The 16,477-nt window shown below is 40.7% G+C and overlaps 2 protein-coding genes across 2 annotated transcripts; one reads left to right on the forward strand and one right to left on the reverse strand.

Annotated features, from left to right (window-relative positions):
- The first annotated feature begins 961 nt into the window (after positions 1-961).
- On the forward strand, positions 962-6,926 carry cops4 (COP9 constitutive photomorphogenic homolog subunit 4 (Arabidopsis)). Its single transcript, XM_079235169.1, has 10 exons — positions 962-1,052; positions 1,796-1,875; positions 2,004-2,155; positions 2,276-2,379; positions 2,471-2,624; positions 2,716-2,866; positions 2,976-3,146; positions 4,392-4,507; positions 4,979-5,063; positions 5,757-6,926. The coding sequence occupies exons 1-10, from the start codon at positions 979-981 to the stop codon at positions 5,888-5,890; spliced, it is 1,221 nt and encodes a 406-aa protein (XP_079091295.1). The 5' UTR covers positions 962-978; the 3' UTR covers positions 5,891-6,926.
- A 1,348-nt stretch (positions 6,927-8,274) lies between these two features.
- On the reverse strand, positions 8,275-9,766 carry plac8.2 (placenta associated 8, tandem duplicate 2; the record flags this gene model as incomplete). Its single annotated transcript, XM_079235546.1, has 3 exons — positions 8,275-8,379; positions 9,451-9,575; positions 9,682-9,766. The coding sequence occupies 3 exons, from the start codon at positions 9,764-9,766 to the stop codon at positions 8,275-8,277; spliced, it is 315 nt and encodes a 104-aa protein (XP_079091672.1).
- Between the last annotated feature and the right edge of the window lie 6,711 nt (positions 9,767-16,477).

Below are 16,477 nucleotides of genomic sequence, written 5' to 3' on the forward strand. Positions count from 1 at the left end.
AAGTTGTATATATATATATATATATATATATATATATATATATATATATATATATATATATATATATATCAGGCTATGTGTTTTAGTTGTTTAGTTTATTTCTGAGTTTTTGTCGATATGAATGTAAAATCCACCTATACTATAGTGTATATATAAAGCATGCATGTACAAGTCATAAATAAATAAACAAATTATGTTTTAAAAAAATCCTTAACTCTTTATCCTATTATCTAGACATAGATAGATAGAGCACTGACATGCAAAAAAAGAAAAAGAAATCAGAAGTCAGAAACGGTTTATAGACTCATAGTTACATACATATATATATATATATATATATATATATATATATATATATATATATATATATATATATATATCAAAGACTTGAGTCAGCTATAATGCTATTAAAGCCACAAGCATCAACAGGGCAAAGGAAAGGTTGCCATATGAATGCACACTTGTCAGTTATCTTCCCCAACTTTATAAAATACTACATAACTAATCCATTGAGCAAGTGTTGAAGGATTATAATATTACTATTTAATTTGTCGTCTGGCCTTCAATGTGCAAAAGACAACAAAATATATAAAACAAACACATTTTTTATCTTTTGTAATGTATGTCTATTTATGTAAAATTATATGTTTGTCATTTGTAAAAACATTTAATTAAAAAAAGGACAAGAAATACATACTACATAGGGCCACTTATATCCACTATTTGGCGACTGGGCCCTTCTACAATAAAGGGCCCCTTGGTGGAAAGTAACTAATTACATTTATTAAAGTACAATTTTGAAATACGTATAAGTACTTGTTGAGTAGTAATTGTACTATTAATAGGTAAGATTGTGTATGCAGGACCTGTTGGCGGTTCGTTTGGAGGACCGGAAGTCGCGCTTCCGCGACAGACCGGAAGTCCCGCTCCACTCTTGGCAGAAGAAGCCGGTGTCGTTGACTCTTCGACTCTACGACAATGGCGACCGATGTGAGGCAGGAGCTCGCACAGCTAATGAATTCAACTGGATCTCACAAAGATCTCGCTGCCAAGTATGTATCGCCCTTAATAAGGACACACTTCAATAATTAACAGTTGCCATACGTCCACGTTTAGAAAGTAAGCTATGTACAGCGCTAAGCTAGCGTTAGCTGCCCAGTTACATTAGCTAAACACTCAGCTAGCGTTAGCTAAACGTTAACCGTTTGTATCTGTCTGTCAAAGAACTTTATTTTACAGGTTGTCAATTAGTATGTGACTCCATGTCCATGTGACTTAAAAGCGAGGAGTGTAACACTGACGTTACCGTTATATTTACTCATATTAGCGTCCAGCAGCTACTGTTTATTAGCTAGCTACTGGCTGAGAAGAAAAGTACTAATGCGCCAAGCTTTTACTTTAAATGTCCCTTTTTACTTCAATGTGAATAACAGACCATCATATTATGAGCACTAAATATTGTGCTTTCAAGCTTTGTTCTTTAAATGTCCCTTTTTACTTCCATGTGAATAACAGACCATCATATTATGAGCACTAAATATTGTGCTTTTAAGCTTTGTTCTTTAAATGTCCCTTTTTATTTCCTTGTGAATAACAGACCAACATATTATGAGCACTAAATAATGTTCTTTAAAGCTTAGCATGAATATTGTTTAGACTAATGTGTGTATTTGTGACCGTGTATAGAAATATATCATTTTTTTTACAATCTCAGTCTGTTAAACGTTTTATTTATCAATTGCACTGACCTCCTCTAAACAGTGGTGTAGTTTCTAACCTGTAACATCTTTTCTAGATATCGACAGATTTTGGAGAAGGCCATTCAGTTTACAGATGCAGAGCAGCTGGAGTCCTTGAAGGCCTTTGTTGAAGCAAGTATGCAGTGCGAATTTTCTTTTACATCAGCACCATTTCTCTCCAAGCTTAGTAGTAATACATTTGGATGTCAACAGGATATCGTGCCTCATAATTTCTATCTTTTAAAATGTTTGTTTTTTTAACAGTGGTAAACGAAAATGTCAGTCTTGTCATCTCGAGACAGCTGCTCACCGATTTCTGCACACATCTGCCCAACCTGCCCGACGCCACAGCTAAAGCCGTGTATCACTTCACCTTGGAAAAGATCCAGCCCAGGGTCATTTCCTTTGAGGAACAGGTGAATGCACTCACGCACTCTTGTAACTCCACCGGGTATTTGTTGTTGATTATTACATCACTTAAACATCTGTATTCTTACTGAAATGCACAATTATATTATGTTGTTCCACATCCTCAGGTAGCCTCAATCAGACAGCACTTAGCAACCATTTATGAAAAGGAGGGAGACTGGAGGAATGCTGCCCAGGTTTTAGTTGGTATTCCCCTGGAAACGGGACAGAAGTAAGATAGCTACTAGCAGATTTATTTCCATAACTTTATTGTTTGTCATATGTCCTGGTCTTTTAATACCTTTTTTTATTTCCTCCCTTAGGCAATACAATGTTGACTATAAGTTGGATACATACCTGAAAATTGCCCGTCTCTACTTGGAGGATGATGATCCAGTGCAAGCAGAGGCATATATCAACAGAGCCTCATTGCTTCAGAATGAGTCCTCTAATGAACAGCTGCAGATACACTATAAGGTACAAAGATTATATCTGCATTGCTGTTACTTTGCAGTAAACAATATTTGTAGTTGCTTGGGTCGGTTTTTAATGCTGTTTTACTTCTTAGGTGTGCTATGCCAGAGTTCTAGACTTCAGGAGGAAGTTCATTGAGGCTGCACAAAGGTACAACGAGCTGTCTTATAAGTCGATTGTCCATGAGACTGAGCGTCTGGAGGCACTGAAACATGCCCTAAACTGCACCATACTGGCTTCTGCAGGTACCACCAAGACGAATGTGTTAGGTTCACATTTTTAAAGATTATCTAAATTACAAACTTTGCGTCTCAAACCAAATATATATATATAATGTTTTCTTCGTTCTTTTAGGTCAGCAGCGTTCCCGTATGTTGGCCACTCTCTTTAAGGATGAGCGCTGTCAGCAGCTGGCTGCCTATGGTATTCTGGAGAAGATGTACCTTGACCGTATTATCAGAGGAAACCAGCTGCAGGAGTTTGCTGCCATGCTGATGCCTCACCAGAAAGCCACCACAGCGGATGGTGAGTGGAGATGATTGGCTTTACACAGCCTGAGCTGCTACGTTACTGGGTTTTCTATTCCCACCATCTCTTCAACTGTTAGATGTTATATTTGCAGGGAAGGCTGCATCACTTTTGAGTGCCATCTAGTGTACAGTGTCTAGAAAGTACTGTCACATTTAACCACACGATGAGGAGGATGTTTTATGCAGTTTAGGTCATTCTAGAGGCATATATACTGCCAGTGAATGAAAGCATATGTTTCTGGGTTTATTGCAGCTAGGTGCCCAGATTGAGCTCTTAGAAGTTCATTTTGTGTCCTGGTTTATGCCCTAAATACTGAGTATTGTGGCACTTCTTTTACTGACTTAAATCGGTAAAAAAATAAGTCCACGTCAGATTGTTCATCTTGTGAGTTGTGTTGGCAGCAGAAATGTATATTTCAAGCCTTTCAAAACAAGTAAACGGAGTCAACCGTGACCCAAAGGACCGATCCCATAATATTGTTGATCAGTCACAGGAAAGGATATATCGGAACAGTGAATGCAGCCTTGCAGATATCTAGGTGATCGCTGTCAACCAGCCGACCCAAACTGTAGTAATTGAAGTGCAGCGCCTGTTTTTCATGCTCATGTTCTTCACACCATGCACCTGTGTGATCATGTGGCCGCCTGGGACTGAGCAGTGACATATTGACATTTTCAATCATTTTGCATGTGAAAAAGCTTGAAAGGCACAGTTCAGTGGAATGTTAAACTGTTTTTGCTAATCTGATAGATGGAAACACCAACATGTCGGATATTTTGGAAACCAATATGACAACACAAACAATGACAGGTATTGGAAGAGCAAGAGCTCATCAAATGTGCTGTAGTAATAAATGACATGTGCTGGTTTACTCTTTTGAGCCCCTTTTTAAGCCTATATTTATTTAATTTTGTCGTATTGGAAACATTAAAAGCATGCCGAATTAGTTATTTGCGGTCCTTGTTTGCAATGTACTCCTCGATGTACACACAACTATCACTGGATTACTTTGAAAACCTAAAAATGTGATTATCAGGCAGGTTGTGCAGTTATAAGACGTTTCTTCCGTTTGATTTCTAGACATTAATTGGTGCTGGACATCAGCGATAATGATATCCTGGTCTAAATAGTCTAAATAATGCTGAATGATATTAATGTATGTTTCAGTCCGACCGTCAGTCTGTGAGGTTTGTAATGAAAGCGTAAATGTGGTTTAAGTTGCGTGTCTTTCTCTTGCAGGCTCCAGCATCCTTGACAGAGCTGTGATCGAACACAACCTCCTGTCCGCTAGCAAACTCTACAACAACATCACGTTTGAAGAGCTAGGAGCACTTTTAGAAATCCCCCCAGCAAAGGTGAGACATCACTAGGATTAATATCTCTTATGTTATTATATTTTTTTCCTTAATCTTTTCTACAAACAATCTTTATGAAATAACTTCACTGTAAGTAAATGTAAAAATGATATTAAGCTCGAGACATTGAAATAGTTTACTGGTGGTCGATTATTATTAAAACCAATTTTTATATTAATTTGTGATGCATTTTAAACACATTGTGGAACATCTTAAACCTCAAAACATAAGAAGTGAAATTGTTTACTGTAAAAAAATAAAGCCTAAAGCAATTCATCTTTTTAGTACTCTTCAGCATTAATGGTCAATAAAATAATAGCTCTGTAACTGATATTTCTATTCAGCTTTTAGATTAAAAAACAATGTTCTACTTGTATTAAATATCCTTTTTACTGAACAAATATTATTTTTGGAGCTGTTTATTTTCCACAATGTGTCCTGAGGTTTCTTGCTTGCTTTGTTTGTCTTTAGGCCGAGAAAATAGCCTCCCAGATGATCACTGAGGGACGCATGAACGGCTTCATCGACCAGATAGACAGCATCGTACACTTTGAGAGTGAGTTGACGGTCCGTGTGTTCTCACATGTCAAAGATGGAACTTCCCCGTTCGTGTTTGTGCACCAAACTTTCAGTATTCTTTTATTTAACGTGACTGTTATTATCCATTAAATCCCACTTGCATTGTAGAGCTGCACCAAATGTTGTTTATTTTTTCTTTTGTTGCATTCAAAGCGTTTATGGTTTTCAAATAAAACTTCAAATAACCTTTAAAATAAGTCATTAATTAAATGAGTTGGTCTTTTTAAAAGAAAAAATTGGAATCAACCTTTTCTTTTCAAATCTTTTTTATTGATTTTGCACATACTTTATACGGGAATGGAGAACAGTACCGCCCCCAATAATTTGGGGTATACAGGACATTACATTCAGTTGTGAGTTGCTTGACGGTAGTGTAACTGACAAACTGTCACTGAATACAGAGATTACAAATACAACGAAACAACAAACGCATCACTCTGGGGAGTTATGGTATAAATATTCAATTAGACGTAAAAGATCCCCAAAACAGAATCATCTTTTTTTTTATTTTATGGAAACAAACATTTGTGTTGAATACTTGTCAGTTTCCTCACGAACGACCAAAAAAGGCTTAAACCACCAACCGGCTTTGAACATGTACATGTGTTGTTAAAACCTCATGAAATCCCAAACATTGGATGACCTTTTTCTTCTTCTTTTGCCTGCGCAGCCCGTGAAGCCCTCCCCACCTGGGACAAACAGATCCAGTCTCTGTGTTTCCAGGTCAACAACCTCCTAGAAAAGATCCGCTCGGCTGCTCCGGAGTGGGCGGCCCAGGCTATGGAGACCCAGATGACCCAGTAAACGCCCCCAACACGCTTCCCTCCTCGGTCTGTCTTAAAGTGTCGTCTTCCTGCTCAAAAAACTTCACCATCACTTGTTGGACTTTTCATAAACTCTTTATTACTTTTGTCTACAGGGAAAATAGTTAAATGTTTCTCAATATTTCCGATCTGTGTCTGGCATAGATGTATTGACCGAAGGTCTGCAGTGTAATGTTTAGGGGACTTCCCATTATTTAATTAGCATGTTAAGAGTTTGGATGTGATTATTCAGATAGTTGACATGTAATGGGGTTAAAAAGAAGAGAGAAAGCTTTTGCGTTCCAACTCATTCTCCTGTTTTTAAACGTGACACACGAATATCTGTCAAGTGGTTCTTCATGTAAAAACATTCTCGGTCTACTCTTATGAAATTCTGAATTAAATTCAAAGCGGAGAGAAATCGATTTGTTCAGCGTCTCGGTTGATTTTTATTTTCTAATTTAGTAGAAAGTCATTTGAATGTTTTCCAATTTTAATCAACATTCATACGACAAAGTCTTGAAATACACTGGAGTCCTATGGCGGTTGGAACCTGCCAAAATTACTTCAATGTGACGTGGGGAAAATGCATTTGGGGAAATAAATATGGTTAGAATACACCTTTTTATAATACATAATTGTCAAAGTTAATGAAAGTAAATAAAGGGAAAATTAAATAGAAGTAGATAAATATGGGAATTAATCCAAATATATATAAATGAATAAATAAGAACATTTAAACAGAAATATGTCACATTTTATCATTAATTAATGCCTACAATACTTTTCAATATATTGTTTTCTACATTTAATTGCATTATTATTTATTCACCATGCTCAAGGAATCTTTTTACTTTTTTGTAGTTCCACCTAAATGTTCCTCTGATGTGCTGCTGGGGTCGAGCCGTTCATATCGTATATATTTAAGTAAAAATTCACTTATTTGAAAGCTGTGAGACGATATTCCTCCTTAACCACTTCAAGCATAATGTGTTTTGCCTTTTATTTTGTACTTAATTGTGATCCAAAACATTTTCCTGAAATCGATATTTACTTGTAGAATTGACAACGCAGTAGACATTTTAAATCTTATAACACAGCTGTAAAGAATGAGGCTAAAGTGTAATCAAAACTTTTTATAAACACCTTTCCCTGAAGACCTGAATGTATCTTTCTAATAATAATTGTCTGTTGCTTCGTGACGCCTCCATGCCTTTTAGGATGAGCCTACATGTTGCTGGTTGGACGTCATGGAGCTTCTCCCTGTGACTTGTCCTCACTGGAAAAACAGAGTTGTAACTGATTCGTATTTTATGGTTCCATTTCATTTAAGTGTGCCAGCAAGCTGTACAGATTTTCCAGGATTGCACAATACCAAAGTCAATAAAGTGGCACAACTAAATGGAATGCAGCCATAATTCATATTTTGAGATGCACCTCAAAAATAGCTGCTGTAAAAACAGTATTTTTTTTCTTCGTGACTGAACGAATAAAATCTAGTTTATTCCTCTCAACTTGGAAAACTGTGGAAGGAAACCGCAGTTAATTGTTTTTTTTGGTTTTAGCTAAAATAGGTTTTATTTGAATCTCAATAATTCCAGCTTTCTTCAAACTAGACGTCAACTCAAAATATTTGACGGTGAGAAAATGCGTTGAGCTAAATGCTAACAACAGCATGCTAACACGCTGGTTGAACAGGTGTTAGCATGCAAACATGTGCTAACTGGCACCAAACGCTAACAGCCGAGGCTGATGGGGATGTTTGCTTTAGTTATATTTTATATAAATACACATTTGGGCTAGTCGATGGTGCCGCAATGAAAATATGTCTAAATGTTGTGCCGATCCATCCTATAGATGTTTGAATATTTTAGTCTGAGCCAGAAAAGAAACAACTAATTCCAGGTTTATTTAACTAGATTTTGGTGTGAAGTAAAAATATACACAAGTGAAGAAACGGGCAAATAAAAAAAGCAAAACCTCGATTAATTTAAATTAAGAGATTTATTTATTTCAAGACTGGCGGATCAGATAAACTTGACTTTATATCCGAAGCAGTAAATCATGCCGCTGTTCTCCACTGCCAGGGAGCGTCTCAGCTGACTAATGTTTAACTGAACGTCCCTTCCCACAGATGATTATAGTTTATAGTCATTTTACAGCACCGCTAACAACCAAATCATACGGATTACCTCTTTATAAACATCCTAGTTGGAGAGAGAATGGGCTGAATGCACAATTGAGTACAGCGATCCTGCACATTTACAACTCGTCTGGTGCCTTGATGACATCTAGAAGGAATAAAGTAGACGAGGGATTAAAAAAAAAAGAATGTCAGCAGCTCCGTTATATTTTTATTAATATATGAGGTGTTTTCTTACCTATTTAGAAGTTGCCTTGCTCCTTCCTGCGGTCGATATCTCTCTTCAGCTGGCAGGTGGCACAGACCGGGCAGCACATGACGGCCATGTAGTCGCTGCACAGAGACCCCTGGGAACACAGGCATGAAGTTCTATTGGAACGGGGTTTTCTGATGCTTTTGTGCACACATTTATCAATTTATTTGAACTCCGTATACATGTTTATAAGGAGAGTTTAGAAGCCGTAATGGCTCAGATATCAACAGTCCCACTTTAAAGTGTATTCTTTCACACAATACAAAACTACTAAAATATAAATGTACACATGATATACTGCTGTACACTCCAAAAAGGAGACGTGAGTTGAATCTAATTACTACTACGATGGTTTCGAGCTAAATGCTAAAATCCACATGCACGTCCTTCCACTCTGGGCGCCATCTAGTAGTGAAACGTCTCCCGCATGAATATTATGAATTACAACGTCGTCGTAGTTTTACTACTCTGGTTTAATATTTCACAGCAGTGTTAAACATTAATTCTAAACGACCTTTTGTGGCTCATAAAAGGAAAACAAACAAAAGCAGGTGTGGCTACGTCGTGACGTTTACAACTAAAAGACAGCATTGCCTTCATTTAAATAAATATGTATCCAATATTTAACACAAATTAGAGGAAAAAAACAAATACAAGTTTGTGTTTCGGATACTTTATTTACTCACGACCCCTCAGATTGATCTGGTGACCCTTTAGAGGGGCCTGACCCCTATGTTGGGAACCACTGGACTAAAGTAGTTAGTTAACTTGAGTCCATTGTTCTGAGTATTTGTACTTTCGATACCTTAATGCTGATAATACTTTTACTGAAGTAGGATTTTGAATGAAGGACTTTTACTCAATAAAGTATTTGAACATACTCATAATAGTACTTTTACACAAGTATAGGAGTACTTCCACTTTGTTCAGGACGACAAAAATACGTTTGAATTCCTTCTAGTGAACCTGTACACGTGTTATACATGTTCGATAACAATCAATCAAATACAAAATGATGTATTAAGTGTCAAAAAAGTAATTCTTACACTGGTGCAAAATGGAATAGCAATGCAGTAAGATACATTTAGTAAAATATTTCAACTAAAATTGATAACTAGACCACATAAGAGTAAAAAAAAAGGCGTATAAACACTCAAAGACTCACGTTGATGTTGTATCTGGTCCTGTAGACGCTGCGGATGGACGGGCTCAGTCCGCACAGGCAGCACTCGTCCATGTCGCTGGCGATGGAGCAGCCCAGACACGGGTAGCAGCACAGGCCGTAGCAGCCTGTGTGTGTGAGGGGGAAACATACTTAACATACAGCTCCCGAGCAAACGTCTTCGTTGTGTGTGTGTGTGTGTGTGTGTGTGAGGAGGCGGAGAGGAGCGCTCACAGGTTCCACAGTCGTCGCAGAAGTCACACAGGCCGGTCTGGAAGTCGGAGGCCGCGAAGGGGCCCGGTTGGTTGGTCACGACCATGATGGGGATCTGTTAAAAAAAAGAGTTTGTCGTGACTCCCGTTTACGTCCCCCAACAAACGTCGGGCGGTAGATCTTACCAGTCGGTTGAGGGACGGAGAGACGACTCAAAGAAGCTCCTGGGTGATAGATTGTGAGCGGAGGCAGCGGCGAGTCTTTATAGCCGATGAAAGCAGGTGACTTCTGTGTGGGGAAGGCCTTCACCGCCATAAATATCAGCTGCTTCCCATTCTTCACAACATGTGGAGTTTAGATGTCAACTTTAGAGGCAAATGGATCCTCTAAATTAGAAATAAAAGTAGTTTGTTTTTCTCTAAATGAAGATTAAACGCCAACCCACACTTGTAATTATATCAGTAGCATCTTAAATTATATTAATGTTATGTTTTGAATTCTTTGTGCTTCCAAATTCAGGATCAAGTTAGTTAATAATTATTAATCATTTATGAACAGCAGCCGGATCAAAGGTCGGATAAGAATCAGAATAATTCATTGGCCAAGTACGTTGCACATACAAGGAATTTGACTCGGTGAAAGTTGCACAACAATAAACAGACGTAGAATAAAACAATAAAATAATAGAAATAGATTTTATTTCAGAGAAACCTGGCGGGGCGTGATTGGGAGGAACGGCTTGCCCGATCTGAACCCGAATGGTGTTTTGTTGTTGGACTTCTGTGCTAGCCACAGTTTGTCCATAACGAACACCATGTTCGAGCATAAGGTGGCTCATAAGTGTACCTGGTACCAGAACACCTTAGGCCGGAGATCAATGATCGACTTTGTAGTCGTATCATCTGATCTGCGGCCGTATGTCTTGGACACTCGGGTGAAGAGAGGAGCAGAGCTGTCAACTGATCACCACCTGGTGGTGAGTTGGATCAGATGGCGGGGGAGTCGGCTAGAAAGACCTGGCAAGCCCAAACGTGTAGTGAGGGTGAACTGGGAACGTCTGGCGGAGGATCCTGTCCGGGAGGTCTTCAACTCCCACCTCCGGAAGAACTTCTCACAAATCCCGAGGGAGGCTGGGGACATGGAACCCGAGTGGACCATGTTCAAAGCCTCTATTGTGGACGCGGCTGCTCGGAGCTGTGGCCAGAAGGTCATCGGTGCCTGTCGTGGCGGCAACCCGAGAACCCGGTGGTGGACACCGGGGGTGAGGGAAGCCGTCAAACTGAAGAAGGAGGCCTTTCGGGCCTGGCTGGCCCAGGGGTCTCCTGAAGCAGCTGACGGGTACCGGCAGGCCAGAAGGGCTGCAGCTGCGATGGTCGCGGATGCTAAAACTCGGGCATGGGAGGAGTTCGGGGAGGCCATGGAGAAGGACTTTCGGTTGGCCTCAAGGAGGTTCTGGCAAACCATCCGACGGCTCAGGAAGGGAAAGCAGGGCCTACCCCAGGCTGTTCTCAGCAGGGGGGGGGAACTGCTGACCCGGACTGGGGACATCGTCGGGCGGTGGAAAGAGCACTTTGAGGAACTCCTAAACCCGGCTAACATGTCCCCCGGAGAGGGGGCAGCGCCGGAAGACTTTGGGGTGGTTTCTCCCATATCCCTGGCAGAGGTCGCTAAGTTAGTCAAAAAGCTCCTTGGTGGCAAGGCGCCAGGGGTGGATGAGATCCGCCCTGAGATGCTGAAAGCGCTGGACACTGTTGGGCTGTCTTGGTTGACACGCCTTTTCAGTGTCGCATGGGGGTCGGGAACAGTGCCCATGGACTGGCAGACCGGGGTGGTGGTTCCCATCTACAAGAAGGGGGACCGGAGAGTGTGCTCAAACTATTGTGGCATCACACTGCTCAGCCTCCCGGGAAAAGCTTATGCCAGGGTGCTGGAAAGGAGGCTCCGACCGCTTGTCGAACCTCAGATTCAAGACGAGCAGTGCGGATTCCGTCCCGGTCGTGGAACAGTGGACCAGCTCTTTACCCTTGCAAGACTACTGGAGGGGTCCTGGGAGTTTGCCCAACCAGTCTACATGTGCTTTGTGGACTTGGAGAAGGCTTTCGACCGGGTCCCTCGGGGGTTTTTGTGGGGGGTGCTGCGGATGATGTGGTCCTGTTTGCCTCCTCGGATTGTGACCTCCAGCATTCACTGGGGCGTTTTGCAGCCGAGTGTGAAGCGGCAGGGATGAGAGTTAGCGCCTCCAAATCTGAGGCCATGGTGCTCTGCCGGAAACCGGTGGATTGCTCCCTCCAGGTGGGGACAAACTGCCTACCCCAAGCGAAGGAGTTCAAGTATCTCGGGGTCTTGTTCACGAGTGAGGGTAAGGTGGAGCGGGAGATCGACAGACGGATCGGTGCGGCTGCAGCAATAAAACAGGCGCTGTACTGGTCCGTCCTGGTGAAGAGGGAGCTGAGCCGGAAGGCGAAGCTCTCCATTTACTGGTCGGTCTATGTTCCAACCCTCACCTATGGTCACGAACTCTGGGTCGTGACCGAAAGAACGAGATCTCGAATACAAGCGGCCGAAATGAGCTTCCTCCGCAGGGTGGCCGGGCTCACCCTTAGAGATAGGGTAAGGAGCTCGGACATCAGGAGGGAGCTTGGAGTCGAGTCGCTGCTCCTTCGTGTCGAAAGGAGTCAGCTGAGGTGGTTCGGGCATCTAGTCAGGATGCCTCCTGGACGCCTCCCATTAGAGGTTTTCCAGGCACGTCCAACTGGTAGGAGACCCCGGGGAAGACCGAGGACACGCTGGAGGGATTATATCTCCCGGCTGGCCTTGGAACGCCTCGGGGTCCCCCAGAATGAGCTGGAAAGTGTTGCGGGTGAGAGGGAAGCCTGGCTCGGCCTGCTGAACCTGCTGCCACCGCGACCCGACCCCGGATAAGCGGCTGATAATGGATGGATGGATGGATTTTATTTCACAGTGCAGCTACTTTTCATCCAGAGACTAATCTTTCAGAATAAATATACTTAACTGTTGAGAATGAAATGTTATTAATAATACACATTAAACAATGTTTTGCCGCCTGCATTGCGGAAATCTGCAACTTTTTTTCAAAACAAAATCCACTTCATTCACATTAATAAAGGCAGTAACTAAGTACATTTACTCAAGTCCTGAACTTAAATACACTTCTTCAGCACTTGTGTATTCAAATATTATGCCAATCTTTAGTTGTACTCGTCTACATTTCAGAGGTATATATTGTACTTTTTCCAATAGTTGCTGGTTACTTTACCAATAATGAGCATGAACGATAACATACTTTGTTATACGATAAATTAAACAACTTCATTTATTTAAAATACCTTCAATCAGCTCCATATTGTCCAGCTACAACATTTAAATGCTGCCTACACATTAATGTAGTATTAGATGGTATAATCTATAACAATAAAACCCGGATGGAGCAATTCATCCTCCAGAATGAGTATTTTTCCTTTTCCACTCTGAAGTAAGTCAATAATACTTTTTACAGAGTGGTACTTCTAATACTTAAGTCTAATAAGTCGCACACCGTGTGTGTGTGTGTGTGTGTGTGTGTGTGGGTGTGGGTGTGGGTGTGGGTGTGGGCAGTGTGTTGCACTTATCTCGGTTATAAACGTGGAGGTTATGGCTGACGCACCTTGTCCTAATTCAAACAGTATTACCGCCAATCGGAAATGAAATCACCTTTGAAGGAACAAAGTGCACTTCTCCAAAGGTTAGCCATAATTAGGTGATTATAGGAACCAGTTTCTCTTGTAAAAACCAGTAAAGAAAACACTCCTTAATTCTTTATGGGTTTCAAATCCCCGCGCTGCCGCTTTCAGACACACGGCGGCGCTGCTTCCCACGAACGGGCCCGTCACCTTCTGAGGCTGTGCAGGAGAGCTGGTAATGACAACCTGGCTGTAATGATAGAGGCTCCTACATAATGAGCAGCTGGGACTGAAACTCAGGGATAGGCATGATTTTCAATTTCCTACAGACTAAAGATAGACGGGAGGCTAAATTACACCAAAGTACACGGGGCTGCCCTCCACAGCAGACCCTGAAGTAGCAGATCCAGCGATTTAGACGTCAAACTTGTCAACCTGAAATACTGGTAATATATGTTAAGGCGGATGTACTCTAAAGAACCTGTGAACTAATGGTATTTGTGTTTCTATCGGGACGCTTCAGGGTTAAAGTTGGACCCTTCTTCAAAGGTTTAATGTCACAATATGTTCTTTTGATGCTTTTTCCTGGTTGATATTTGTGGTTGCTCAGAGATCGTGTCCCGCGTGATGTCACCGTCTTCTGTACGGATTTATACCTGCAGGAAGTGGATTTGTACTACGCACATATACTCTTGTACATACTTCCATTTTTACATGTTTACTTTTCACGTTTTACTTCCAAAATATGATGCATTACTAGTTAAAATGAGCACTTTATCAACCAGCTGCAACATTAAAGTACCACCGACACGGCTTCATGAGTACTTTTACTTTTCTCATTTTAAGTATTTATTTTTCACTGATGGAAGAAGTACTCAGTGAGGAAAATGTATAAATATGGCATAAATACTACAAGTAAATGACTCATTCAAACTTGATACTTTTTAAGTAAAGTTAAGACGTACTATAATCAGAATGTATCAAGAGTAAAAGTACTCCTTTTTACATGAGTATTACTACTTATATATAAGTATATACTACTTATACTTATATTGTATTGCTAGCGTTAAGGTCAGCTACTTTGAACTACCTTGTATAAAGTTAGCTAGTTTTTCCAGTGGTGGAAAGTAACTAAGTACAAGTTCTTTACTTAAGTACACATTTGAGGTACTTTCTACCTGACCGTATGTCAGAAGAAAATATGCATTTATTCTGTTACTCCAAATTCAAATGTTACACATAAAACTAATGATTTTATAGAATATGATGTATTTTCATATATTAAACTACCCAACATATGATATAGTTATGTAATATATACCATCTAAAACGTGATGCATCAGTGATAATAACTGTGGGAATGATTTTCTTTTTTTAGTACTCTTTCTTCTCATACCGTTAAGTACATTTTGCTTCATAATACTTTTCAGTACCGGGCTCTTATTTTAATTAAAGAAGGTATTTTCACATGTATTGCTATTTTTACCCAAGTAATGGTCTTTTTAATGTAAACATCTTGATCTGCAGCTGTAAAATACCGAAGTGGAGTAAAAAAAAATGCAGTGAAAATGCAGTCCAGGACTTTGACAAACATTATGCTCCAAAAAGAAATGAGTTTACCTTTCATTGAGTATTTATTCAAAGTGGTGCTTTTAACTGGATGATGTGAAGGTCAGAACCTCCACTTTCCTTATTAGTGCTGCGCTCTGTGTTATTCTGGGACATGCACACAGCTGATGGCACATCTGCCCCTCTGTGTGTGTGTGTGTGTGTGTGTGTGTGTGTGTGTGCGTGTGCGTGTGCACGTGTGTGAGAGAGGGTGTGTGTGTGTGTCGGTCTCTCTGAGGTCGCAGGACACCCGCTGGACCTCAACTCACGTTTTGTTTAAGCCACTCCTGATCCACCAACGAGAACGCAAAGATTATAAAGGCGACTGAGGATAGACCCTCTCTGCTGGAGGAGGTCCAAAGGCTGTGTGTGTGTGTGTGTGTGTGTGTGAGTGTGTGAGTGTGTGAATATATGTATGTATGTATGTATGTATGTATGTATGTATGTATGTGTGTGAGTGTGTGTATGTGTGAGTGTTTTTGTGTATGTGTGTGTGTGTAAGTGTGTGTGAGTATGTGCATTCATGTGTGTGTGTGTCTGTGAGTGTGTATGTATGTATGTATGTATGTATGTATGTGTGTGAGTGTGTGTATGTGTGAGTGTTTTTGTGTATGTGTGTGTGTGTAAGTGTGTGTGAGTATGTGCATTCATGTGTGTGTGTGTCTGTGAGTGTGTATGTATGTATGTATGTATGTGTGTGTACATGTGTGAGTGTGTGTATATATGTATGTGTGTATGTGTGAGTGTGTGTGTACATGTGTGAGTGTGTGTATATATGTATGTGTGAGTGTTTTTGTGTCTGTGTGAATGTGTGTATGTATGTGTGTGTGTGTGTCTGTGTGAGTGTATGTATGTGTGTGAGTGTTTGTATGTATGTGTGTGTTTGTCTGTGTGAGTGTGCATGTATGTATGTGTGTGTGTGTGTGTGTGTGTGTGTGTGTGTGTGTATGTGTGAGTGTGTGTATATATGTATGTGTGTGAGTATGTGTGTGTGTGTGTGTCTGTGAGAGTGTGTGTGTATGTATGTATGTGTGTGTATATGTGTGAATATATGTATGTGTGTGTGTATGTGTGAGCGTTTTTATGTCTGTGTGTGAGTGTTTTTGTGTCTGTGTGAGTGTGTGTATGCACATACATACACACACTTACACAGACACAAAAACACTCACACATACATATATACACACACTCACACATGTACACACACATTCACACAGACACAAAAACACTCACACAAAGTGTGTGTGTGTCTGTGTGAGTGAGTGAGTGTGTGTATGTGTGAGTGAGTGTGTGTGTGTGTGTGTGTATGTATGTATGTATGTATGTATGTATGTATGTATGTATGTATGTATGTATGTGTGTGAGTGTACGTGTGTGCGTGCATGCGCGCGCGCATGCTCAGGATGGCAGAGCCCAAAAGGAGATGAAAGGAGGAGAGCAGCAGCGGAACTTTAGAGCTGCAGAAGCTTTTTTTTGTCCTGATCTCTTCCCCCTCTCTCTCCCTCTCTCTCTCTCTCTCTCTCTCTCTC

The sequence above is a fragment of the Taurulus bubalis genome (genome assembly GCF_910589615.1).
Source record: "Taurulus bubalis genome assembly, chromosome: 19".
Classification (NCBI taxonomy): Eukaryota; Metazoa; Chordata; class Actinopteri; order Perciformes; family Cottidae; genus Taurulus; species Taurulus bubalis.

What these genes read in the sequence shown, in the direction of transcription:
- cops4 (XM_079235169.1), top strand. Translation starts at nt 979, where the DNA reads ATGGCGACCGATGTGAGGCAGGAGCTCGCACAGCTAATGAATTCAACT. An exon ending in GAAGGCCTTTGTTGAAGCAA is followed by an intron (nt 1,876 to 2,003) that starts GTATGCAGTGCG and finishes TTTTTTTAACAG; the next exon opens with TGGTAAACGAAAATGTCAGT. An exon ending in GAAAGCCACCACAGCGGATG is followed by an intron (nt 3,147 to 4,391) that starts GTGAGTGGAGAT and finishes TTTCTCTTGCAG; the next exon opens with GCTCCAGCATCCTTGACAGA.